The sequence below is a fragment of the Anser anser genome (assembly GCF_964211835.1).
Source record: "Anser anser genome assembly, chromosome: 6".
Classification (NCBI taxonomy): Eukaryota; Metazoa; Chordata; class Aves; order Anseriformes; family Anatidae; genus Anser; species Anser anser.
In genome coordinates, this window is record NC_139726.1 from 27,952,871 (window position 1) to 27,980,818 (window position 27,948).

A 27,948-nucleotide genomic window follows, 5' to 3' on the forward strand; every position below is an offset into this window, starting at 1 on the left:
CTGAAAGGAAAAAGATTGAAGTTCTCAGAAAGATTGCAAGTTTGTCTACTACAGGAACATAGGGTCAATTCAGGACCCACAAGAAAACAGTGTGTTTTTCACTAACTATAAATTTTGGCAGTTTTTGGTTTACAAAAATAAAACACTGCAAACTGTTTTTTTAATACACACTACACCAAGAAGGCTAAAGTTATCTTGTGAAAATTTGAAGACTGAAATAAAAAAGTCAAACTATTTGGCTAACAAATATCACCCATTCATCTGGGACAAATGCAGTTTAGGGAGAGGAGGGGAAAAATGATAATGCAGCATCATTTAACACTACAGTTCTGCAAAACTGATTTGAAATCAGCAGTTCCTTTGCAGTCAACCTCATAACTGGAAAAACTAGGATCATTCTATCTCTTACTGCTCAAGAGGTGGAAGAAAATAAAGGAACAACACAAGTTACCCAACATTCTGAAGTATCTACTTCAGGCTTATTTCACTTGCTATAAAGTGCAGTCGATGCTGTACAAACCCTAATTTAGACTCCACCTCAGACATACTTCATCCCAATTTTTCAGATATGGAAAAGGAGTAACTCCTCCAACACATAGATAACAACAAAGCCATGAATAAAATTCTCTGCTGCATGTCGATTTTTCCATACCACATGGCTTCCAGTTCATGCAATCATCATCCAAGAGTATTTTTAATGTGTCAATCAACTAATAGCAATCTAATGCTGATGAGATAAACACTGAAAAGGTTTTTTTCACATTTAATCTAGTCTTGCTCAGCAAGAGATTCCACTGAAAATATTGCTGCCAGAAATAAAAAGTCAGAGAATTGTAGATGAAATGCAACTAAAAGTAAAAATTAAATGAGACTTTCAGTATTCAACCCAAGAACCAAAAAGAAACACTAGGGTGAACGTACCGTCGCTGGAATGCTTTCTGAATTATACACCACCTCGCCATTTCTCAGGGACTTCTGCACTTCATGAATGTGGTTCTTGATGTCATTCACAGTGGGGAAGAAGGACAGGTTATGCCTCTCTGGCACTTCATCAGGCTTGAATAATTCTCTTTCCACATACTTTCTGTCGCATGTTAAAGGACATTGAAATTAAAATTAAAATATGTATATTTAAGCTCTATTGTGCTATTCCCTTGTTACAACTGCTGCTACCTTCTCCCTCTCCTTGTTGTGTTGACAATACAAGAGCAAGCTAAAATAACTTCTGATCCAGTCCTCTGGGCATCTACTCTAGAGCTCAGAATTAAAAATCCCCATTTACTCAATTAACTTTAGAGAGGACACTAGCTCTTAATGGTTGTCTATAATAAAATGAGAAGACAAAATCTGGAAAAAAGCAGATTCTAACAACATATAGGAAATACATTCTTTTACACATCAGTACTGCCATTTAGCTGCAAGCCAAATTAATCAAATGCAAAAGCAGGTATAGCACTACAGCTTAAGAGCAATGCCAGACATCTCTGTACCTCAGTTGTTTCCTCACTGTATAGACTTGCTCTATTCCCTGAGACACCAGTTCTCTGATCTTGTCTGCCACTTGAGGATGAAGTCGGGAAGGCAGAGTACAGTTCTCATCTCTAGCAACTTCCTCCTCCTCCTCAGGAGAAGATGCAGAAAAATGGGAGGGTGAAGAAGGGAGGTAGGAAGTTTCCATTTCATGATATTGGTGGGCTTGCTGAGTGGGTAACTGTACATACCACCTGGCAAGAAGGAAAGAGTTTCTATACTCAATTCTCAAGCAAAGGCAGCAAAATGAATCTCTTGGGGAACAGCTGGACAATCACAAATGACCCAGTTAGAGTGACATAAGTCTTTACAGCCCCTCAGCTGGAAGATACTGCCCTTTAGAGCTCAGGGTCCTCTGACACTCTTCAATGAAAAATAAAACAGGTTAAATATCCCAATACATACAATTATTTCTACTTATTCCCTGCATGGAAACATCTGCTGAAGTTCCACATCTCAGCATTTAACACATTTACCAAATGAAATAATCCAGAGCCATGAGTCTTACTGACATTGTGGAATTTATACTATTGATATTAAGCAAGAGCCTTAATGAAGTAACTAAGAAAATCCAAATCCAAGCAAGCAAATTATTGCTCTATTTGCTTCATTGGTCAAGATGAAAAAAATAAATGCAAAGTTCACCTGAGGACACCACCAGCATCTATCAAGTTCTTCTTGAGCATGTTGAATGCTTTCTCCTGCTCCATTCTTATGATTTTCTTGTCAATTTTAGGGTCAGTAGGAACTCTGTACTCCGGAAACTTTTGAACCTTTTTAATATAGATCCTTCCAAGAGGAGGATTGAAAAAAAAAGAAAAGAAAAGAAAAAGAAAAAATAAATTCCTTCAAATACACTTCACTTCCAGGGGGAAGGCAAAATCCCCACCTACTTCATACTGGATATTACTATAGAAAAAATTCAAGCAGAGTGTTGTTCTGGGGTGTGAGGAGCCTCTACGAGAAATGAAGAATTTTTAACAGATCATTAATAGAGAGGAATGCAGGTGGATACAGAGAGTCACATGTATGGTCCAGGCTGGAAACCACTCAGCCAGACTGGTTCTGTATTTCAGCAAAAATCCTCTGCCCCTCAGTAGCATAAAAGCACAACATCATTTCTGGACAAGCCGGAATTCACCCAGCCTGAAGCATAAGCTGAGTACATACACATCTAACTGCACCTGTCAAGATAAGCACACCCTTAGCTCTGCAAAAAACAAACAAGCATGGCACTAATACCCAGAAGGATGCCCAAGGACAAGTTAAAAAAAAAAGAAAAAAGATGACAGTTGGATAAGGAAGAAGTCCTCACCAGTACTCAGATAGAGTGATTCCCACCTGTAGTTCATGGACTGATGTACTGCTACTTTGCAGCTAGGCAACCTATCAAATGTCAGCCTCATTCAGTTTAATAGGACAGCATTTCCTCCTTCCCTGGATATGTGCATCAACCTCTAGTTATCAAGGAGACAAAGCTAAGAGCCGCACTGCATGATATAAGCTACCCCGCAAACAGCACTCTGTCAACGTTCATGAAATTTATATTTTCTTAGGATGATGGTCAGTAGCTTTGTAGCCGATTCTTACCTTGCCGGACAAGTGGCTTTGTACAGATGGACAGAAATCCTTTCAGGCTCACTGGCTTTTTTGGGCTGGAACCCTTTCCTTCTTGGTCCATACTGGCACTCCATCACAATGGCTCTGCTTCCTGGGAACAGAAAGTAATTCACTCTATTTGAGCAACGACAGAAGTCGTTATAGTAAAACACTAGCTATGGAATAGACAAGAACTCTGAAAAAGTTATTTCTGCTTAACAGATTCTTCAGAAGGTAGTACGCTCAAGTGTAGCAAGCATTCAAATACAGTGCAAATGTTTTTTTCACATCATGCAAGGAACACAGAGCACTTTAAAAGCGTTTCCCAAACTGCTATCACTTCACAACGCTCCTGGTAGATATATAGGGGCAAAAGATTGGCTTCTGACCTGATCAACAACAGTAATTGACAATATGAGCAGCCTTGCTAGTTACCAAAGGAACACAGTATGCTGGTAATAAATATAAATAAGAAATAGAATCTCCAAAGTAACCAAGAAAATCCACAGCTGAAAGCAAAGGACTTTAATTAATACTTCAGACCATGCTGCCCCACAAATTCTTACCTGCAAATCTGACCTACCTTATCAGTTAAATAACACTGCCTCAGTGTGGCATACCCCCATGAACACAGACAGGCTTAAACAAACATTGCTTAGCTTTAAATTTCATTCAGATACATGACTTATTCCAATCAGACCACTTACGAAAGGAGTAACATGCATAACAGTGTTTGTGGTCAAGAAGAGAACCTGTATCCGTCCCATATCATGTTTAGCTATTACTTACATTTCATATAAACCAGTCCACTGGCAGGGAGCTGCCTATACCACAAATGATATAACCAAAACCTTTTTAAGGTATCACAATAGCAGCATAAAGTGTTTCCATAAAACACTCAATGATTTACTGCCTGAGAACATGATATTATTAGTATATATACACATCAATGCATATAAAGAGAAGTAAAAATTGCGCTTAACAAACATATCTAGCCTTTTTGGATTTTTTATTTTTTTAAATTGAAATCAATATGCTATGACTGAAAAGACTTCAAGAGCTTTAAGTTAGTCCTTACTAGCATGCATGTCAAACCCAATCTGATGGGGCCCCTGTTTTACAAAGGTATTAGCTATATACAATTCTTACTAAAACTAACAATTGAGATTTTATAATTAGTTCATGTTTTATACTATGTAGGAGCTACCCAGCTTCTCCACAACAGAAACACAGCAGGGAAGGCATTATGGTTTGGTTCCACTTACACAGAAGGGATAAATTCCTTGAGAACAGTACTTTTGTCCTGCACAGTTTAGAATTAAGTTATCTGGGATTTAAATTACAGTTCAGAAAACTGCATTTCCAGCCTCTGTTCTATAGATGTAAAGGTTTTTAATGAATGTTCTTCATGGAGTGCTTACATTCTAAGCCTAACTGCATTAAAAAGGCAACTCATTAGAAATACACATAATGCCCATATGGGGATCTGAGCAAAGCAAAAATACTAAATACTACAACTTAAAAATCAGTGTCTCTATTAGTCTGCAGAACTTTAAAGAAGAAAGTCTATGTGCGGTTTTGTTCTAAATATCTTACTGTGGGGGAACACATTTATTAAGCAGATCTTACAGAAAATTAAAAATACCTCAAATGTATTTGGGGAGCTGGAAATAAAAACGTAGATTGTTTTGGTTTTGCTCTTAGTTTTTTTATAACTCACAGCTTATGGCTGAAGCTTTAAAACTGGTGCTGACATTTCACTTTACCAGTTACTTTCAGCAAAAAAAGCACATAACTTACACTCCAGTCATTCATGACCTCTATGTAAAAATTAAGAGATTCATTTCTTACCTGAATGAACTTAATTTCACATATGCATCGCATGAGCTAAATGCATATTTTCCAACCTCTTGAAGTCTGCACATTCTTTAAAATAAAATCTGTCTGCTGAGCTATGTTGATGTTTACTTCTTTTTTATTTTATAGGGGGCCACTGAATTATCTTATTAGCTCCTGTGAAATAAATTCTTCAAAGGGTCTCCAAACCAGGCAAGAATACTGGAGCAAGCTCTTACCATTATGAAAACTTCCAAGTCCTGATTAAGCAGAGGGAACCTCCACCCAAAGAACCCATTCACAAGTACCATTTGATGCGGGTTCTTAACTAATTTATTTCTAAACAAAAAAGGGAACGAAACACTCACATCAAAGCCTGTGTTTTCAGGGAAACAAGCTCCTTCAGACTATGGCATAGAGGTACCAAAGCTGCTCTTTTTTTTGTGCCTTGACTTTACTAACACTAAGGAACACCACAAGGATCCTTCTTTATGGCCAACTGTCAAGTGATGTTGAGATTTTTATAGTAGTTATTGAAATAAAAGAAGTTAGTTACCTGCATTGACAAAGGGGATCCCATCATATGGGACATACTGAGATTTCCACATCAACCGTGTGGCGGGTTTGGCTGGGCTTGGAGACTGGCGCGTCCCCCACACACTTTGTGTTTGCTGCTTGTGTAGCGTTAGAACACTCTCTAATTCTGTCTCGCTCACACAATAGCCGCGGTATGAGTCCCCAATTTTCTGCATGGAAAGGAGGTGAAATAATAGGATTATTCACCCAGCTGACTGCTCTCCATTACCCAAGAAAACAAAAGCAGTCAGGGACTCTGCATGTGAGAAAACAGGCTCAGATTTTTGGTGCTTTGTGTTTTTTCCTTCCCCACACTATTGTCCTCACAAGCAAATTTACCACTGGATCTAGCACCAGAGCATTCTCCATCGAGGTCAGCAGTCTGTCAGCCCTCAAAGACCCTAAGTGCACCAAGAACCCCAGAAAAGTTTACAGAGTTACTGCCAATGCTAACTTCCACAGGACAACTTGACTCGTTTTTTCCCCCACAGTGCTTACTTCAGCTGCAGTTTCCTTCTAAGACAAATTCATCTTAGGTGAACATTTTGATGGAACTGCCTCAGACGATCTCTGAAGTGCTAAAAATTGTCTACATATCTACTTCAATGCACGGACACTGCTCTGAGCTGCAGCAGAATACATCTGCTTGTGCTACTAGTAACTGCCTCAGCTGCTTAGTGCATTAGCTCTGAATTGAACGCCCCAAGCTTTAAGGCTCTCTCCGTTCTTAAAGCTACACAGAAGCACAACACGCAAGATTTGCCACGTGCATATCAGCTACGGTTTCAATGAACTCTGCTGAACTCCGGGCAAATACAGAAAACTCACATCTAGATCTGATTCAAAGAAGTAGTCAACAAAAACAATTACAAACAACTCATTGACTTTGCAACATCCCCTGTGACAGCTGCTCAGCTGGTTTGGTGCTGGTCTATGAAGGCCCGCCAGCAAACCATGAACGTACTGGGACAGGAGTGAGCTATCCATCCAACAGTAACACCAGGAGTACTCTGCTAGCTCAGTCTTACAACATAACCATGGAGCAAACGCATGGTGAATGAATGTTGGCATCTGATGGATCCATTTTGCCACCTTCAGTGACAAAGCAGACACCTGTTTAAATAATACTGACAACAAAAGCAGCAACGGTATCTTTCCAAGACTATTATCTCTCAATATTTATTAGTGACAACAGCATAAAACTGTCTCATAGTTACCTCAGAAAAACAAAATGTCTGTGGTTAGCAAGACCTAAAGTCAACAAAGAGCAAATAAACCCCCTCCAAACAAAGTGGGGAAGCAGGCTGTTGCTGCTAGCACAATCCCCATAGGATAAGGTTATGCATGCACTGGCTGCAAGAGTCAGTCTATGGTATCAGTTTCTTGCACCGTGAGCATGCTGCTCCACCGCTTAGGCAGGTCTGCATACACAGCAATCATGCAGCTGCAGCAAGGAAGAAACATGGGTAAATGTTGTAATTGTTTAGCCAGAGACTGTAAATAACAAATGAACAGAAATGAAGCGATCTGAAAAATGCAGAAGGAAAAAAGCCTGAGAAGTACCAAAGTACCTTCTTTACAGAGACCTGGAATTATCCCCTCTCACAGCAGGAAATGCAATACCACTCCACAGAAAATTCTACATTACCACCATATCTCTTTCCATTCCTTACACTGGTCACTATAAACAGCTTCTTGACCTTATTCTAGGGAGATGATAGAAAACTTATAGAACTGTTGTGCCAGAAAGGTAACAGTTAAGGTACTGTCTCCTATTGTAGCTTTAATTCTGCGCAAAATCCAGCATTTCACAAAATTTGGGTGTGGGGGTAGAAGAAAATCATATAGCACATAAGATCCCCGCTCTCTAGGAGCTTCCCAGGCAGGAACAAATGGATAAGTGAGACCATCTGTTCCAAACAAATAAATGAACTTAGTTTTGCATAGTTGATTAATTAAAGCAGTTTTTAATTATGCTTTATTTCAGTATGCTGACACATGCTGGAAACACGTTCTGATCCGACTGCTGAAAATTTTAAGTAGGTTAAAGAAAATAACTTATTTTTTTATAATCCGTTTTTCGTTAACAAAGTAACTACCCTGAATTAATTGGATACTTTCCAACCCTTTAACTCCAGCCAAATGTCAAGCCAAAAAAAGAAGCAATTCCTTTTCTCCCCCTAGCCTCATCTCAGCAAGGGCACATAAAAGCTTACGCTAAAGTACATATATCAAGACTGCAGTTTTCCTTGACTGAAGTAACAGCAAGCAGGAAAATGCCAGAGGCATTACACTGTCTAGGCACAGCAAGCATAAGCTGAATAGTTCAAGACAGACAGAGGATCAATGCGAAACACAGAACTTAGCACTAGTTTTGCAGTCGCAACTTTTACTGCCCTGTGTCTGCCTGCGCGTGCTGTACTAACCGCACTTCAGAGCTCAGCCCTGGCCAAGACCTTGGGATACATGAAGGGCAGTATGCACCCAGGCTATGCACAGCCTCACCCGCTGGTATCTTCCATTAAATGCACACAGACTTCCACTTCAGATTTGGTTCTATTCTGGAAAGTGACTGAAAAAGTGGAATTTTGAGTTACCTCATTTATCTGCATGAAGAATGGTTGGACTAAAGGTAAAGCATTTTCTCCACCAGATCCCCAGTTTCCAGTAGGACCCTTCTACCCTGTTACTGGTAACAAAGTGTTCTGCAAGACACCAACCTCAAAGATAAATGACACTTCAGAATCCCATGGTCTCTAGTCTGTGCCCATAAAAACACACATGCATCTGAGCCATCCCCTGTGGTTTTACAAGAACCATGTGACTGAAACTCAGCAAAGCAACTCTGCTGATAACACACAAGGAGGGAGAGAATTTGGGTCATTCCTCCTTGGATAGGCTGAATTCTGCATGGAGAACAGCAATAATTTATTTTTTTTAAATAAAACCGTGAGGATTAATGCATACAGGCAATAGTTCAGCAGAGGGATAGTTATATCCTCAGAACACATCCAAACATTTCAAAAAATATCTTTCTTTTTTAAGAAAGAACAATAGAGAATATTATTTTTCTCTTTCTGCTGCTGTGAATTTTAAACTCAGCAGGTGAAATTTCTTATAAAAGACTTGTATTATGGTTTGCTTCATCTAAGTCCTATAAATTTAAGCCAATAATAACTGACTCAGACAAGCTACATGGATGCTAAAATGAGAGAATACATGTCACAGTGGCAAAAGCACAGAAGTTATACAAGGGTTATACATCTTAATGGACTTGAACAACTAATTGTAAACCATATCTCTACCATGGAAGAGTTAATGTTATTACTTATTGACCTCTAAATTGGATAAATATTGGACAACACTATTCATATGGAATAAAAGACATAACAAAAGGAGGAATAGATTGATATATTTAGTCAATTTAAAAATTATTTCTAAGTGGATATGGAAAGCTATTCCATTTCTAAGTACTTTGCAGCTGCAATTTCTAGTTATCATTGGCAAAGCCAACAGGGAAAAATGTTCAAATGGTAATGATATCTGAAGAGGTAAACAAGATAGAATATTATTTTTCCTTTAAAAAAGTATTAAGTAAAAATAAACATCTATCAGGAAGAGTTTGGTAGCAGGAAGATGAGGTAGATGATCTCTCAAAATCTTCCCATCACCCCCTTTCCTTTTAAATGATTTATTAGGCATTCTAGCTGTTAACAACATCCTAAGTCACCAGGATGTTTCTGCAGACATCTAACAATACGCAAATAGAGAGTCCTGTTTAGGTCAATGCCGTGACAAGGGATAAAGATAGTTTCATTTATATCAAGTATACAAATTCTCCATTTAGGGTGGTGAATTAACTGTACAAACTGCAGTTGAAAAAGATCATTTTAGTTTCTTAGTAGGCAATTGGAAACAGAAGCACCAGCCTTTCCCAAATGTAAAGATTCTCTCTCATGAAGTGTAAGAAAATCCTAAAGCAAGTATTGGTCACCACAAAGGAAAACAGAAAACTTGGGATAGGATCTCAGCATTTTTCAACAAATGAAAACAAGCACAGATAAGCATGCATGATAAAAAAGTAAGAATATTTAAGATATTAAGGCGCTCTGATAAGTCCCAGACCTGACCCTGGCAAGTAGTCACATGGATTTCGATTTCTAAGAGACAACACAAACTAATATGAACAGTAGCAAACTTACAGCATACAAAAGAAATTTTATTCTTTAATTGCACTTAGAATAAGTGCAACAAAAAGTGGTTTGCTCAGCAGAAGACAGCAGGGCTTACACTTCTTCAGGAACAAACTTGATAACTTTGCATACACAAATGGGAATCAGTGGCTCTTTCCAGAGCTGTATAGCATCACAAGATTTCAGAAGCAGAATTTGTGCTTCAGGAGCTGTTGATGGTCAGTCATTCCCAAAAAAGAAAGTGATCCCCAAAATCTTGAACACAACTTATACAACTATAAACATTATTCCTGTCATGGAACAGGACCTACGTCTTGATCTTGATGAAAAAAAATGAATCAGAATTCTTTGCAGCTCACCTCACAGTTCCTGAGACGGCGTGCCCATGCAGGTGTGTTTGGTGGCAATTGCTGGAGAGGGATGGGAAAGGGGTCTTCCAATATCCTGAAAAATAAAATGTCCTAAGAGTCTGTACAGACATCCAGGAAATCTGATTTTTATCCTAACCCACAGCTATTAAATCAAAACAGTGCATTACATAAAACAAAACAGGGCATGACCAAACTACAGATACTATATAAACTTGCCTCTGAAAACCTAGGGTTCATTTTTTCCATATTCTACTTCACTGCCAAAATAATTCACAATAAATATCAGTATTTTTAAAAATCACTGTCTTCTGTGTTCAACAAGACCTCTGAGCATTCAGTATTCTCAGTATTGTTGCCTAATAACAATAGTGAAAACACTGTGAAATAGATCATTTGATTATCTTGGTAACTTTCTAATGCAGATTGATGGCAGAGTGCTGACCATTAAAACAAATATCCAATGCTTTTTAAATGCTGCACATTTTAGTGGATTTTAAATGAAAGCATTCACAATTAAAAATACTAGGTATCACTGAGGAAGGGGACAAAGTTAGGTATCAAAGACAGGAAGAGAATAACTGAACTATTTAAACTTTAGAAACTTTATTAACCAATCTGCCTGTGTGTTCCACTGAAACACACCATTAGCAGCAACTTTCTCATATATTTTACGAAAGGAAGCTTCAGCTTTCCCTGCAGCTCTTTCAATAAATCACTTTCAGCTCTTGGCATTATAAGTATCTGGAGTAATTTCAGTAATCTGCACTGTGTTTTGTACAATACCCTCCTATTGTTCTAGTCAGAATACATCCAACTTCGTTTGGAATACAGGTACTTCAACTGCTTTTCTCATGTTCTGGCACATACATAAGGTCCCAGTAAACACGGTTGGCTACATATCATTCACTAATACTAAAAGTTCATAACCTCCACTCAACCATTCTGAGGTAATTTGTTATAGCCATTGCAAAAACCAAAACCCCACAAACCGCAAGAAAATTCATCAGCATTACCAGCAGGTCAAAGTGATTGTTAATCCTTTCAACTCCTGACCTACCTGGTGGCTGTTTTTTTTGATACAGTGAGAGACGCCTGCGGATGTAGAATATAACTGCTTGCACTGTCTGCTAGAGCAGCCATTGCCACAGTCTGCAAGTTCCCATCACCACGCTTCTCATCTGAAACATCTTTGCAAAAATAAAACATCCTTCTGGTTAACAACAGAGAATGGGAAAATGACAAACTATAATTAAAATTGTATGTTGGAAGAGCAAACATTTTGACATATGAAAGAAGACGATTTCCAGAAGAAAAACTGTGATTCAGTACTGATAAACTCTAGGCACACATATGAAGATACACCCGATAAGGTTGTTTGTACTTGGATACTTTGGTTATCATGCTACTGCTAATGAATCCCCGTACAACAAAGTAAATAATCAGAAGAACTTTAAAATCTGTTTTACATTTCCACAAATCTATACAGGATTACATGACTATTCTGTTCAGCTGCAAATGGCATTTTGAGAATCTGTTCAAATTTTTTTATTTTATACAGAAAATGCAAAACAGTAACGAACCTTTCAGAGTTTGACAGAACATGACAACTGAGTTTTCAGAATTATTCTGTGAATGCAAACTAGTACACAGCCTTTAGCCATCCAACTAGGCTTACAGATAAATAATCAATGCTTTCAGATTTTAAAATATATCCTTTCCTAAAGAAAAGCTTAAAATTTGCGCATGTAGTTGTGCATCTCAGCACATATTTCAAATGTGACACACTGAGGGCAAAAACTTGGTGACAAAGTGGAAGTTGCATCTCATGTGCTTCATGGGAAACTGAATTTCTACCTAGATACTTCACTTCTGGCTTCACAAAAGATGCCGCATCACCAGAGTGAAGTCTCTGGAACAGATAAGAACAGGAATTCTCCTATCTGCATTACTTGAATTAACTACTTCATTCAAAAATGAAACAAGCAGGCAGTAAAAATCTGAAGCTGATGGTACAGTTGTCTGATATAGCACAAATATATTTATTAATGGTAAATAAGGCAAGAAACAGCTTTATCCTTCATATCTCTATTTATCTATGACACACCTAAAGTCAGCATAATAACCCTTATTTCAGAGGGTTTTGTCCAACAGAAAACACTGCAAAACATGCCAGATTCATAATCAGAAAGCAGATTCAGTAAATATGTATTTTTGTCTTTTAACTTTGGCTAAGGGAAGGAAATATACAAACAAGAGGTTCTTAAAAAAAAAAAAAATAACGCAGGATTCGCTTAGTCAAAGGAACACATACCCTCAAGTTCCACAGTTTAAACTCACCCTGAGTGCTGGTCACATCCAGAAGCTGACCTTGAGGAATAATCACTTGGGCCACTCCTGGCTGGGCAGAAGGAATGACATGCAGCACCTGGCCGTTTTCTGACTGGCTGGCAACAATCATCTGTAAGGCAATCACAGAAAAGTGTGAATGGTGCTAGATAGTCTAGTGATCATTGTGCAGATTGACCAGTTTTGCTTATAACTAGAACACGAAATATTCTGGTTGGAATTAAAGCCTTTTAAATTAACTTGGTTTCATATAATAAAGGAAACTGTCTATTTAATATCAGTTTCTTAAAATTACTTTCCACCTTTTAAAATAGTCATTTACTTGATTAGAGAGGAAAAAAACACAAACATACAGGATTCTACAATGAATTACACAATTATTCAGAACTGAAAGCTATCAAAAACCTGAAAGTAATTCATTGGATTCACTGTAACCCCATTCATGGACTAGCAGGATTAATCATAACATATAAATAAATTTCATCTTTACTCCTAAGAAATTGATCTCTATGGACAGTGTTTCACGCAAAAGCAGACAGAAGTAAAGCTGCAGGACTTGAAAAAACAAATTAATTAAATCTTCAAAAATCCTAGAAAACTAAAATGACTCCTTACAGTAAATAGTGCTATAGTTACCAAGAACTTGTTTCCAGCAATGTTATAAAAGCTAAAATAACAAAATATAACCCTGTTCCTGATTGAAATGGGTAAGGTGTCTATAATGACAATACAATACATGCCAAGCTAACTACGTGAATGAAAGAACACTTATTTTGTAAAAAGGTAACTAAGAACTACAAAGCAACATTTTGAGCAAATTAAAAAAAAAAAAAAAAAAAGGTATAATGGGTTAGCTTATTGCTAACAGTCCCAAGAAAATAGACACACATATCCAGGGAATATAGAGAAAGCAGCAGCGGTAGAAGTACGAAATCTCATCACTCAATAACATCCAGGCTGCGTAGTGACAAAAGACATGACACTGTCGTTTAATAAAATTAGTAATGGCTGGAGATGGGGCTTGCCAATGAGGAAGAGCAACTGGAGCATGAACTGAACCACTGAAAAGTTCCACCTTGTTGCTCAAAACTGAATTAATTGGCTGTGACAACAAACAAGCACCGTATATACGGGTCCTTCAAAGAGCTCCAATGCCACTGACTTCACCACCTGCCCTGCTTCAGACGTACTCACCATCTGCGCGCTGGGCCCTCCTAGGGGCTGCAGCTCATAGAGAGGCTGCCCGTTTTGGTCTACCAGGTGGAACTCCTCTGTGGAGAGAGGCTGAGGTGGCCGTGCAGGCGCAGCTAATGATGGAGAACTACCCAAAAGGCGTACTGTGATAGGCAAGGCTGCCGGAGAGTCGCTCTGTCCAAACAACGGATCCTTGGAATCCATGCAGGTTAAACGCTTTCACAGAGGAAAAACAGTAAAATACGCTTTAATGCCAAGTAGCAATTTCTACTTTTAAAAAACAAACAAAAGAACATTTAAAATTGTCATGATGCATTTTTACTCAGATGGAGCTCTATGTCCTTCTGACCGAGAGGCTACTATTTAACACTGGTAGTTCTGGTTTTCTCATTTTCATGCTGAAAATACGAATACATTTCTGCTTCCCAGAACTGACTCTCTACTAAAGGGAGAGAAATTCCACTGTGCCTAAGAGCTGTACCCCAAAATTACTCATCACTTTAAAACATCTCAAGCCTACCCAGAAACTGAAAGAATATCCACCAACTCAATTTGACTTAAAAAGAAATCTTAGATATTATTCTACTCAGCCTTTAGATACATGCATTTAGCTATGGAGACAGTCTCTATACACTGATTGCTTTCTTAATTCTTTACCACAGAAGAAACACAAGCAGCAGCAAACAAATTCAAATCCAAGAATTATACAGTGCAAGACCAAGAATCAGATCTTGCAAGTCTCAAAAATACACATACTCAGAACATATTCTACTCAAGCTTGAGAAATTGAGATCTCACAGCATATTCCATTTGCATTAAATTTAAATGTTTAAACACAAATATGTGTCCTGTTGCAACTCTGTCAGCACAAATATTAAACATTTAAAAACCGTAAGAATTAGGTAGCCCTATGTAAGTTATGTAAGGTTGTCATTTGGCCAGTACAAGAAGGGCAATCTGTTTTCTCTCTGCAACAATTACACATCCAGCTCTGATGCTTCTGCAAAAAAATGTGGAAACTGAAAATCAAAAAAGAGGGGAAAAATGTTTCTAAATTCTGTACTGAAGTCAGAACTGGGCCAGAAACCTTATGCAGTTTCAGCTCCTCTGTAAGAAACACCAGAAAACAACAAGACTGTATGAAGGCCATGAGCACACTACTAACACGCTACCTGAATGATACCTTAGCCAACGCAATCTGAAGAAGAACATTTTATTCACGTAAGTCTCTGTGGCTAGGATAGGTGGCAATATTTAGTAATAACTATACTTAAGATTCCCCTTCACTTGATGCCTATACAGATGTTGTGTTGTCCCTGGATTCCCCTTTTCCACGTCTGGTCACTAAGCAGTTTGACACAATTTTCAAGTGTTCTGAGCCCATCCAAAATTCTTTTAATAAAGAATTTTGTTAACGCAATAAGTATTTCCTCAGCATTGTATCAGGAGTTAGTAAATATAATTACTAAAAGGCTGTCGTTACAGGTAACATCTGGATATTTATCAGTTCAAAACCGAATGGCACAAGAATACAACTGAAGGAATTTCTGTATTTTTTAAAAAAGACAATGTATTAGTATAAAGGGAACAAATAAATATATTAATGAAAAATCATACTGTAAATTAATTGGAGAGAACGTAAAGAAAGCATCTAAAAAGACAAGAAATTCATATCTCACCTGAAAAACCTGATCATTTGTTTCCAACTGTCCTGTACCATTGCAGTTGCCTACAAACAAAACATTAGATCTTTCCCTAGCAACATCATGGTCAACTCCATTTTCTTCCATTACCAGATGACCTGGAAAAGTTACAAAACTTTACTTCAGTACTAGCCTCAATTGAGAGGTTGCTACAGGATTTTTTCTGGTGTTAAAGATCTAAGTTTTACAGGTTCTAACCCCATTGCAAGCTAAAAACAAAGCCCTCAAGATAAAAAGCCCTTGCTTCTTTACCACTTTATTACACACTGCAGAGAAATTGCAGTGTGTTCCTTCAGGAATATAGTTTAACACCTTGTACAAGAAAATTTGCTTGACTTGTCATTGTGCACACAGATACAAAACAGACAATATGCGTTCTTACGCTTTTCATCTAGACATGTCCACAAGCACTTATCTATACACATCTAGAGATCCTTAGTACTTACAGATACGTCAGCACTGCTTTATGAAAATATTATTCATCTACTTCCACAGTAAACACTCAGGACGTGCATTACCCAACTCGGTCACACAGCCATCTTGAAGTAAATTGTGTTTGTTTTAAAGGGGTATAAAACAACATTTAAATGACAGAAAATTACTTATTGTTAGACTACAGCTGGAAGCTTTGGGCACAAAAAATGCCAGACATTCAGAACAAAGCTTGGCGTGAATCACAGGATGAAAGACAAAAAACAGAGTTCTCAGCACTTTGGAGATTTACCTCCCATCCCAAAGAAAAGTCGTTCAAGGAGCTCAGCTGCCCATTACAAACCTTCAAGCAAACAGAGAATACAAGACAGTGAATTGCCACAGTCACAGGATAAGGCTTTCACCTAGCCAGCACAGCCTTTAAAGCAGTGACCAACCCCAAATATTTATAAGGAACTAAACAAAAAGACAAATTAACCTGGCCTCTACATTACTAAACTATATATATACATTCCAGTACGCACGTAATACGCCAAAATGAATAGAACAAAACTTAATTCCTGCAATTTGTATTGGAGGAGGGAGAAAGATGCTTTGGATTTTTCTCTTCAGTATTTATTTTAGAGACAGGCAGCATTATGTTAGAACACAACTCCTACCAGCTTTATGTTCTTCATCACACAGTAAATTCCTTCAGATGGACTGTCTCAGCTGTGGCATCTAAACCATTTACAGCTTTAGTAAGGAGAATGTAAGAGGCTAGAAAGCCTTTTGGAAAGAACTGTACGACTCTGAAAGCATAAATTTATTTTTCTTTGAAAAAATATAAAGGACCGTGGGCAAAGTAGACCAACATCTCCTTAGCTTCTGGAGATGAATAAAGCATCTTACTTATATGAACAACATTATGAAGTTAAGCTGCTCAAGTGCTCAATATAATAAATATTCTAAAGCAGATCCATTTTTCCTTTCAATTTTCGAGTGAAGACACTCCAAACCAAGCTCTAAATGAAGTTAATCATGTTTACCAAGTATTTTGTAGCTTTGGGTCTGAGAACAGTTATGAGATCTTTCAGTTTAAATATCTGAAACAGACAATGGAAAAAAAAATAAAAATCCATGCCAGACAGAACTAGATTTCATCATCACTCAACCAGTGTCCCCCAATTAAAAGACATAAATATATGTTGGTTTTGCCAGGGCAGCACTTTCAGCTGTTAGAGACCACCTGAAGATGTTCGTTGAACAAAAGGCGATGGTGCGTGCTCTGAGCATGCCGCAACCCTGCCACAGAGCGCGGGGATGGCTGTCTCAGCGCTGACCTGTGGCCAGAGCAGCCCAACGCTCTGTATCTAACAGGCTAGTTAATAACAGCCCAGTGAAAAATGATAGCAGCAGGGCAAACATACAATGGTATTTTTCCAGCTTCCTGTCGTAAGTAGAACAGAAATAGCTTGAGCCTGAAGTTGTATCTTGGTGTTTAAAAGACACCCTCAGTATATTTCTGTTCAGTGACCTTGTATAATCAGTATTCTAACCTAGGCAAGCAACCGGCACACACATCACCCCAGGAGTGAACTTCATGGTTCAACCATCCAGATTGCATCAGCCTAAGTTCTGTGCAACCCTAAAAAAAAAAAAAAAAGTTCTTTTTTTGTCCTAAAGAAATATACTGTTATATAGATGCTTAGAAGCATGTACATAACTAATAAATGGCATAGTTAGATAAATATTGCCAACAAATTCTCCAAATCAGACAACTAAATCCTGTTTATAGATATACACGTGGATATTTGTCATGAAAAAGTGAATAATACACAAGTATCCCTCCTTTTCATAAATGTTTTACATTTGAAATTTTTGTGACACGTATGTAACACCATGGCTTGCTACCTTTAGCAAGACGTTGAGGGAGAAAGGTGGGAGTTTAATGTTAGTGTAAAAACTGGATCAACAGCTGTATCCCCCATGCACAGCTCAAGCACAGGCAGCTCTGTGCCTCAGCTTCAGGCTGAGCACAGCACCAGGAGAGCCACCTACGTGCTGCTCTCTGCCAAGCCCAGTGCTTCATGGCTGCTCCCCACCCAAGGGTCAGCACCCTAATGCTGCAGCACCGCTTCTGTCACCCTGCCTCCCCATTGAGAAGCACCCTGCTCAAAATAAAGTGCTATCTGCAGCTGCTGCTGCCCTCGGTTTGACTCCACAGAGAGCTGGCAGCCTCAGAAACTAGCACAGAAGCTAGCACAGGTAAGTATTGCAATCATCACTAGTATTTTAAGAAGTCTTACTGACAGGATCTTCAAGAGAGCAGTCATCAGGCACTGCAATGTAGCTTACTATACTATACTACCATCAGCAGTTCAGTTCCAAAGACAAACAAGATCACTCAGCAAAAGGCAGGCAGACCTCAGGCTATGCAGCTACCAAGGGCTCCCCAATGGTACGGCTGTGCATGCTGGGGTTCCTATTGCACACACTAGGTTCTCAGCGTGCCATCCGCAGACATAGCTTGTGTAACGTCAAGTTTTCCCAACAGGACCAGGATTTCTACATCCATTCTGAGGTGAACCACTCGTGTAACAGCTGCATTCAATCTTCTCAATAAACCAGAAGTCCCCATGCTGCTTCTTAGCACATGAACAATTCAAAGACTAACACAAAAGTTGAAATAGCACTACTTTAAAATCCTATTGCTGACTAGCTACTTCTATGCCTACGTTCAGGTGGAGTACTGGATTTCTGCATTTTTTTGCCTCCAATTCTTTATTCTATGGCAACACCTATAAACCACTGGTCTCTACAAATACACCAGTTCTAGACCAATGTAACTCTCAGGTCTCACATGACTGTGTGTTTCTGCCTTCCCTCAGTTATAAGGACTCTTTCTGAGGGCTATGTACAGGCAGACGCAAAGAGAAGTACTGCCTTCCAAAATCCCAGATCAAGTTATTTTAACACTGAGGGAATTCTGCAAGGTTTTAGTCTCTCTTCTCTTAGAAGAAAACTGAACTTAAAGAAAACAAGTGAGCCCATTTGGATAATAGGCCCATTCTCTTACATTTACAGACAGGAGTCTTCAGCGTGCACCCGTGTTAAAAGAAGAAAAAGATAAACCAAAGCTCGACTGCTAAGTTCACGTTTTCAGCGCTGCTGATAGCAACGTGCCTCATCTTGGCCTCAGTTTACACTTCATGACAGGAAATACATACAGTTGGAAGCCTCACTAACAATTCTTCCTCAGTTTTCCCTATAATAATTAGGAGGTTTTATAAAAAGATTTAAAATAATTGCAAAGCTTACCACAACGCTCCCTCTGAAAAAGCTGCCTTTGGTGACACCGCTCTGACAAGCAAACCATTATAAAGGGCATGAATTACAGCGAAATGTAACAGGGACGAAACTGGAGCAGAGCACTGTCCTCAAGCAGACGGCTGAACTACCTTAACGTTAGCTCGTGCCGGGCTCGAGACTCAGCTCGTGCCCGCGGTGCAGGAGCAGGCGGGTACGGCACGAGGCGCACGGAAGGTTCGGGAAGCGCCCGGGTGCTTGGCGGGGCCCGGGGGGACCCCCCAGAGAACCGGGGGGCGGCTCCGGGGGGCGCGGGGGCGCTGGGGCTGGGCCCCGCCCGCTGCCGGGGGCGCCGCGGAGGGGCGGGAGAACCAACGGCAGAGGCGAGCCGCAGGTGCTGGCGCCCCCCACCCCGGGGTGCTCGGCTCCCCTCCGCGCTGCCGGCCCGCCGCCACCCGGGGCAGGACCTTCCCCGCCGCCGCAGGGCAGGGCAGGGCCGGCCGCCGCCTCTCGGCGAGGGGGCGGCGCCCCGTCAGCCCGGCCACCGCGAGGCTGCCTTCGCCGACCCCCTGCCACCCCTCGCCGCGGGGCACCGCGCCCCCGCCCCGCCGCTCTCCCCCCGCCCGGGGGCGAGGGGAGCGCGGCCCCGACCCCCGGAGCGAGCCCGCCCCACCTCGCCTCGGCTCCCGCCGGCGCCGCCATGGAAGCCGCCCCTCGGCGCACGCGCGGCGCCCACCGGCCGGCAGGGGGCGCGCCGGCAGCGGTGAGCGGCGCGCGGCCTGGCGGGGGCTGCGGCCGCGTGGGGCACGGGCGGGCCGGGCGCTGCAGCACCCCCGGCGCCACCACCACCAGCAGCAGCACCACCGGCACCGGCACCATGGCGCAGCTCACGGCGCGGTTCCGCACCGAGAACCCCAGGTGAGGCCGCCCCGGGCTGGGCCGGGTGGGGGGTGCGGGGAGGCCCCCGCGCAGGGCCGGCTAACGGCGCCGTGTGCCCGCAGGTACGCCGTAGAGGATGTGCCCTTCTCGGTGCCCGCGGCCTCCGAGATCACGGACCTCAGCCACCTCATCAACAAGCTGCTGGTGGCCGCCGACGGTAGGTGCCGGGCCGGGGGCTCCGCCGCAGGCCCCGCCTCGGCCCTGCGCTTCGGGGCCGGGCCGGGGCCGCACGGAGGGGCCCGGGGAGCGGCGGGCGGTCGCAGGCAGCCGTCAGAGCCCCCGTGGCTCTCAGCGAGCCTCCCTTGCGCTTGTCTCGCGTAACGCCGTGGGCTGCCCACGCGTGACAGCGGAAAAGCCCCGTGGCTGGCCTCCTGGCTGGGCTTTTTATGCTCATGCTGGCTCTGTTCCCCTGAGCCAGCCACAGAGCGAGGTTGTTCTTGATGGCATCAGTTAAATAGCAGCACCTGAGAGTGAATTCTGCTTTGTTTCAGCTGACCACAAATATGTGGAATTTGACTTCCTTATCAATGGCCAGTTCTTGCGTATGCCGCTGGTCACACACATGGAGATGGAAAATATCTCCACGGTAAGTCACGCTCGCTTTCTTTCGCTTCCAGTGGGATAACAGAACAGATTTAGCCAACATACCTCAGTCTAATCAAGATATTACCCTGTCACCCTAACTAGGTGAATCTCTAAACTTGTGAAAAGTTTCCTTGCTCAGGTTTTCTCCTTTCCTGATTTACACAGAAGTCCCTGTATGTTTCAAGCCGTTCTCAACTGCAGAATGATTAGGTAGTACAGGACTGAGCAGTGCAAGAAACACCATTAATCCAACCTGTTGTCTTTATACAATTTAGAGGGTAAATTCTTGTTGCATGTAGTTCATCACTAACATGTTTTAGCTTCCTGTGCTTAGTTACATTGAGAGATAAAGGGAGAGGTTAGCATCACCTCTAGAAAAGTCAAATTCATGGATTAGTTTAGACACAACTTTTACATAGGTAGATACAGTAAAGAGGAACCTGAAAACTGTAATTATTTTGTTTTGCTTTCAGCTTGCCATTAATTGTAACTTGCTAAAACTATGGAAAGCAATAATACTTGGATACCAAGACCTTTGTTCAATAAACTTGTATATTTGCATCAAACTAAACTTAAGTACTATTGCTATTAAGAAAAAATAAACTGCACTAAATAAATCTTCTGTCTGTGAGCTCAGGAAGAAGTGGTGGAAATAGAGTATGTGGAGAAATATATGGCCCCTCAGCCAGAGGAGTGCATCTTCCATGATGACTGGATCAGTTCTGTTCAAGCCACTGAAGAATGGTACCACACTAACCCAGTTCTAAGTTTGTATTACTTATTCCTGTTGTATGCAGAGGACTACACGGTGTCAAATGAAGTCCTATTCTGTATCTTTAAAAGTCTGTTTTTTTTTCTTGATCTGTTTTGATCTTTCTTTTTAACCTAGCAAGTCAGTCAGATACTACTTGCTTTTGTAAGGGGTTTGGTTTTAACACCTCTGTTCTCTGCTGACAGCAACTTTAGCACAGCAGAAAACAACTGCTTGGGATGCTGTTAGTAGAAATCGATAACACAAATACTGCTCACTATTTCTTAAAGGACACCAAGATTTCTATTTTAAAGCTTAAATCCTTTAGACTTCAAATGTGACATTCATGTAGCAACAAATACAATTGTGTAGCTTTGTGCAGAGCTTTTCTTTAAAATGCACTTATAATCGTCCTTTTCTACAATATTTTTAAATTTATTTCCAAACAGCTAGGCCATGCTCCTCTATTAAATAATGGCTTGAAAGTGCTTTGAGATTCTCATGTAACATACTACAATAATAGCATATTATTATCTTTTATTTTAAATAATGTATGAGATATTAAGTTTCACCTACCAGAATATGCAGTACTCCCTCTCATTGCTCTTCTCCTGTACTCCTAGCCTTGCACTTGTAGGTTTTAACAAAGCCTTGCACTGTAACAAAAAGATTATTTTTTTTTTTTAACTTTTCCAAGTTTTGTTTGTTTTTTAATAGAAAGTAGTTACATTTTAAATTCATTTCAGGTAACCAGTTACTATGTTAATATTTTTTCTCAGTTTCTGGTTGGTGTGTTCTTTCATAAAAATGTTTGTTTTTAAAGACAAGAATGCTTCAAATTCTGTATTTTGCAGGATATTAACTGGCTGCTATGATCAGACTGCTCGAATCTGGTCTTTGGAAGGAAAATCCATCATGACAATAGCTGGGCATACAGAAGTAGTGAAGGATGTGGCATGGGTGAAGCAAGGTCAGCATATATATTATGGGAACAGTAATAGCTTGATTTATTGGGGGATAAATGTCAGTGTTGACTATGTTGAAATGACAGTGAATGACTATTCAATAATCACAGAATAGTTATGGTTGGAAGAGACCTCTCGAAATCATCTGGTCCAAGCCCCCTGCTCAAAGAGGACACCTTCAACATGTTGCCCAGGACCATGTCTAGAAATCTAGATGTTAAAAATGACTTCAGCCTCTTGTCAGAAGTCTTGATAATGAAGTTAACAGCTTCTTTTACTGGCACCATTACAGTAATGAATGTTGTAGTTTAGAATTCATGTTGTCTATCATCCTTTCAGTCTTTATCTGTAAATATTTGTATGCATATTTACATTAATTGTACTTGCAGAATAACAGTGTAAACTGAGACATGTCTGGGTTTCTATCTACTATTTCATCTTCAACTAGGATAATTACTACGAATGCTTTGGTAAGCTGAATTTGGTGTGAACATGACTTCTTTCTTCCTCAGATAGTTTATCCTGCCTGTTACTCAGTGCATCTATGGATCAAACTATCCTGCTCTGGGAGTGGAATGCAGAGAAAAACAAAGTGAAAGCCCTTCACTGCTGCAGGGGGCATGCTGGGAGCGTGGACTCCATAGCTGTTGATTGCACGCGAACTAAAGTGAGTGACTTCTTAAAAGAAACCTGTCTTTTGGGATGTTAGCATCCTATATCTCAAAAACATATTTTTTTGGCCCTGGGTATCACTGGTCATTGTGTTATTTTGACCAACACACTGATTTTTCCATTCCTGTTATAAATGATGGTTATTAAAGATTATGTGCTACATCAACACTAGATAATCTTTTCAAACAAAGCAGTGCACTTACTTGTGATATTCACAAAGTATCACAAAAAGCTGAAGGTGACTTTAGATAGCACAAGCCATTATACTGCTCCTTTTGACTTCCGTTGAGTGAAGCTGTATGTTTATTTTTAAGGAAACATTGCATTTGACAGACATGAATACAGGTTATAATGAACTATTTTCAAATTCAACCTATATTTCCACAGTAGTTTTGAATGGGAAAAAACATTTCAAGAGTGATATTCAGAAAAAGCAAGTGACAGAAGAGGTCCTTTCCCTTCAGGACTTAAGTATATAAGAGCATTCACACCGAAGGTAGAGTCACCCCTCTCAGCTTGCCTCAGTAACAAAAGGATTAAAATCTGGTGATGAAAGAAAGAGATATTTTGTAGATATTCTTCCTGCAAAGAAAGCGGGGGGGGGGCGGGAGAGGAATTTGATCTATACAAAAACTTCTTTGGTCTCATTCGAGGAGCACAGAATCCATTGGTTAATTTTTTTCAAGCAGGATCTGTACACTTAGTATGGCCTACAAGGCTTGTCTGGATCAACTTTTAACAAAATGTTTCTATTTTTACAGTTCTGCAGTGGGTCTTGGGATAAAATGTTAAAGATCTGGTCTGCAGGTAAGATAAATCTAGTCTAGGATCCTTGGCTGTCTTCAGAACTGTACTTATGACAGCCTGCATGATGGATACATGAATACTTTATAAAGAAATTAATTGAGATTAAAATTAAAAGCAAGCTCTAACTTTTTTGGGAGGGAACGGGGGAGGAGGGGAACAGGACAGGACACAGACATGACAATAGCTTTGCAAGCCTGTACATAACTATTTTAAATTATTGTTTTGGGTGGTAACAATTTCAGGTGTGGTTATTAACAACCTGTTGCTGTTTTATTTAGAACACAATACTTCGTGTCTGTTATATTTAAACATGCAGGTTTTAATATAGACTCTACATAACAAAGGTTTGTGGGTTATTTTTCTGGTCTATCAACACCACAGTATGGAGGACAATAAGACAGGTCTTTTCTAGAAACAGTAATCTTTTTTTTTTTTTATCTGCATGTTCTCTTTCACTGTTACAAGTCATATTTTTCCAGTTTCGTGTATATATGTAGGTACTGTATCTAAAAGAAAGATTCTGTTTACCCCCACACTTGACTTACTGTTGGGATTTTTGGTGAGGCAGGATGGTCTTAAAAATACTATTACAACTTCAGAAACCTCTAGATCAGGTCTGTCTTTTGTCATAGTCCCTACAGATGAAGAGGATGAAATGGAAGAAGCAGCAAACAGACCACGGAAGAAGCAGAAAACAGAACAGTTGGGACTAACAAGGGTAAGATGAACTCCAGGTTTGTCCAGGATTTTATTTGAAAAGTGTGACCGTAGAAAGTAATTGTTATTTGTTAATATTTATTAGACCAAAAAATTTCTATGATGTGCCTGAGAACGATCAGATGCTTCCTTTTATTTATTGAAAGAACAAATGTATAAATGATACTCAATCTAATCTCTTCTCACTTTTAAATCCTAGACTCCCCTGGCAACCCTCTCTGGCCACACAGAAGCCATCTCCTCCGTGCTGTGGTCAGAGGCTGAAGAAATTTGCAGTGCATCATGGGACCATACCATTAAGCTCTGGGATGCTGAGACAGGAGGTCTCAAATCAACTTTGGTGAGATCACTGTACTTGGTATATTCAACTAATGTCCAGCTTAAAGATAAAAGCTGTTCAAAAACAGTAGCCCCTCCCCCCAATTTTTTGTTCTTTTTCTTTTGACAGACAGGAAACAAAGTGTTTAATTCTGTCTCCTACTCAACACTTTGTCGACGTCTTGCATCTGGGAGCACTGACAGACATATTAGACTATGGGATCCTCGCAGCAAAGGTGAAACAAAATATGCATGTTTGTGAAGTCTTTTTTTTTTCCCCCCCTCAAAAATCAGAATTTCTCCCTGCTAGGAGACATTTCAAAAACTGTTTTCTGGTGCCTCTGCTTGAAACAAGCCATTTGGAAGCTTTTGTTAAATACAGGCAGTAGTTCTATTTTCTGTAACTTGGTACAAGACTTCTTTGATTTTTTACCTAGTAATTTAGAGAACTCAGCTTAGATTGTCCTTTTTTCTTCAAACTTATTAATGTATATTCAACTGTGTATTTGCAAAACCTGAACTTTTTTAAAAAAAAGATTCAGTCCCTCTATTGGTAGGTAGGACCATCATTAAAGTAAAATAGTAGTCACTTCTTTATGCTATAGTGGTATGATCTCTGACAGGACTGCTAGTCAGTTATGACTGAATCAGCCAGATTTATTTCATAGACATATTTACTTGTTTAGCATCTATAAATCTCATCCAGAGTTCAACAGTATAACAGTATTTATCTTATTTGTTAATAATAAAAACATTTTTTTATTATTTTTTCTTTTCAAAAATCTCAAATGTAAAGAGAGTTTAGGGACTAGAAAATACATTTTGATGGTTTTAAATTCTTTTTACCAGAACTTGGGTAGCTTTTTTTTTTTTTCCCCAACGTTCACTTTCTTCAAGTTCACTTTGATTTCTGAAATTAGAATTGCAGGGTATCAGGATATCAACACTTACCTTGAACACAAATGTGTTGCCGACTTTTTTTTTTCCACTGGATTTTGGATGCATCTTAAAGGGCCTGTTTCAGTTGACATCTGCTGAGTAGCTTTTCTCTTTTGTCCAGATGGCTCCTTGGTTCTCCTGTCTCTGACTTCTCACACAGGCTGGGTGACATCTGTGAAGTGGTCACCCACCCATGAGCATCAGCTGATCTCTGGTTCTCTGGACAACATTGTGAAGCTGTGGGACACAAGGAGGTAAAATAAATGTGTTCCTTACTAGTCAAAGGAATGTAAGCTTACAGCATCAGTTAACCTAATGAAATAGTGAGATCAGTCTGAGAAATTTATTGGAAACTCCTTTGGTATTTCTGGAAATCCTCTAGGATTCAGAAGTCAAGCATATATTGAAAGGAAGAAAAATATTTGTAATCAACATGATGACCTATGGCTTAATATCTGAAAGAGCTGTATGGTGTTCCAGCACATGATTGACTTGGCATTAAGAACAGCATGGATTGAAATGCAGAAGGCAGGAACTCTGACATTGCTACTGGGATTAAGAACAGCAGAAAGTCTGTTACACGTTGCTCTACTTCAATGAACAAAACACATGCTATTTCTATAAAATGAGCCTAATAGCATGAATAATGAACTTGCTACTCTTTTCAGAACTTTCATAACAAATTTCCGAAGAATGAATTGGTTTGCATTCAAAAGATATAAATGGCTTTTTCTGGAAAAAAATACAGTCAATCAGTATCTAAGTGGAAGAAAAAATATATAATAAACTGTTCCTAAAAAAAAAAAAGTCATACTTTGGTCTCAAAGTAGTTTGGAAGAAGCTGAGAAACATTGCTGCTTTTCTCTTTGGAGATGTGAGAGAGGTTAAAACTAATGTAAACAGCTGTGGAGAAAGCAGTGGAAACATCACAGACAGTGGAGATCCATACATTGTTAAAGTGTTTAACTGCTAAGACCACATCTGTGTGATACCATTGTGATAGTATTTCTTCCAGGAACCAATTTTGCTGACTATAATTGCTCACAATTTCAAATGTGTGACTGTAAATACCTGTGTTTTACCAGTTGCAAAGCTCCTCTGTATGACTTGGCAGCTCACGAAGATAAGGTTTTGTGTGTGGACTGGACAGAAACAGGGGTAAGAATCCAAAAAGCAAGTTACTCTATTTATATACATTGTGGTTAGGAAGCGGGCTTTAAGCAATATTTCTTCCTTTATGCTTAATGGTGGAAGACATCAGGAAGTTGGAGTAGTTGCTTTGGTTAACAGTGGGTTAAAAAAAGAAACAAAAAACACGTTCCAAGGTACTGTTTGCTGTCATGGAGACTAAAAGAGCAGCATGAACTGAGAGCTATGGCACAGCATCGCATGTAGAATGGAGGAACTTTATAATCCTCTATAGCAAGCTGTTCTGCTACTTCTGGTACACACATGCATAAAATTAAGAAAATATTTGTTAATGTTTAAAACTCTCAATATGGTTCCTGTTAGGAAACAGGAAAAGGCAGGAAGAGCTTTAGAAGTTTTCCACAAAACCTTTTTCTCCTAATTTCAGGAGGAGGGTAAGAGACTGTTGCTTTCACAGTTTGAGTTTTAGTCATGCATTAACAGTTCATTATTTGTTGCTTTTCCTGTTCATGTCTTCAAAGGAGATCAGCATCTTTTACATTTTGTTTGGGTATTTTGCTTAGTTCTGATATTAATCACAATTTTCTTTTCCTGTCACCAGTTACTATTGAGTGGTGGTGCAGACAACAAACTGTATTGCTACAGATACCCAGCCACAGCCTCTGATGTCGGAGCATGAAGGACAACAGCCAGAAGATTTTTTTAAAAAACATTTTGCAGCAGTCACTCCGTTAACACCTGAAGGAGGTTTTTGTTGCTCAGAGAGCGGTTGTTCCTATTTTTTGTATTACTAACCTGTATCCATAACAACAGAATGACAACCAGCAGCTTCAAACATGATTACTGTGAAACAAAGCAAAGGCTGTTTCCTCCCTTGTCAATTGCTTTCAATTTAAGATCTTTTAAATGGCTATTTGTATAGACCTGTTACTAACAGTAAACTGTTCCTGACACTTAAAGAAAAATTACTCACTGGACTAAATTATTTTTGAGTTTACCCTTCCCTTTAAAAAAAATAAACTTTTGTCTATAGTTCAC

At 39.8% G+C, this 27,948-nt stretch overlaps 2 protein-coding genes across 17 annotated transcripts in view; one reads left to right on the forward strand and one right to left on the reverse strand.

Annotated features, from left to right (window-relative positions):
• The window catches only part of CARF (calcium responsive transcription factor), a 36,662-nt gene extending 16,850 nt beyond the window's left edge, over positions 1–19,812 (reverse strand). For 5 of the 16 annotated variants that reach the window (XR_014586196.1, XR_014586197.1, XR_014586198.1 and 2 more), the window contains exons 1-10: positions 15,325–15,446; positions 13,646–13,861; positions 12,443–12,563; positions 11,163–11,292; positions 10,094–10,178; positions 5,522–5,711; positions 3,121–3,241; positions 2,176–2,319; positions 1,491–1,724; positions 922–1,084 (exon numbers count right to left, since the gene is read on the reverse strand). Coding sequence is in view for 11 of the 16 variants with exons in the window: in XM_083842259.1 (XP_083698385.1) it covers positions 922–1,084; positions 1,491–1,724; positions 2,176–2,319; positions 3,121–3,241; positions 5,522–5,711; positions 10,094–10,178; positions 11,163–11,292; positions 12,443–12,563; positions 13,646–13,861; positions 15,325–15,446; positions 16,073–16,079 (1,533 nt within the window). In the remaining 5 variants the exon portion in view is untranslated. Of the gene's footprint in view, positions 1–921; positions 1,085–1,490; positions 1,725–2,175; positions 2,320–3,120; positions 3,242–5,521; positions 5,712–10,093; positions 10,179–11,162; positions 11,293–12,442; positions 12,564–13,645; positions 13,862–15,324; positions 15,447–16,072; positions 19,722–19,741 lie in introns of those variants that run through there. The other 11 variants (XM_083842259.1, XM_083842261.1, XM_083842269.1 and 8 more) reach the window with 11 other exon arrangements.
• WDR12 (WD repeat domain 12) lies at positions 19,751–27,945 on the forward strand. The gene is made up of 13 exons (XM_083842294.1): positions 19,751–19,986; positions 20,070–20,164; positions 20,499–20,593; positions 21,230–21,336; positions 22,198–22,313; positions 22,821–22,975; positions 23,742–23,787; positions 24,420–24,505; positions 24,704–24,844; positions 24,953–25,058; positions 25,883–26,015; positions 26,847–26,919; positions 27,512–27,945. Exons 1-13 carry the CDS (start codon positions 19,769–19,771, stop codon positions 27,587–27,589), a joined length of 1,449 nt encoding a protein of 482 aa, XP_083698420.1. The 5' UTR covers positions 19,751–19,768; the 3' UTR covers positions 27,590–27,945.
• The last annotated feature ends 3 nt before the right edge of the window (positions 27,946–27,948 follow it).

Coding starts and splice junctions, on each gene's coding strand:
- WDR12 (XM_083842294.1), top strand. CDS start 19,769: ATGGAAGCCGCCCCTCGGCGCACGCGCGGCGCCCACCGGCCGGCAGGG. Junction 20,165..20,498: donor GCTGCTGGTGGCCGCCGACG/GTAGGTGCCGGG, acceptor GCTTTGTTTCAG/CTGACCACAAATATGTGGAA. Junction 24,845..24,952: donor GAGGTCTCAAATCAACTTTG/GTGAGATCACTG, acceptor TTCTTTTGACAG/ACAGGAAACAAAGTGTTTAA.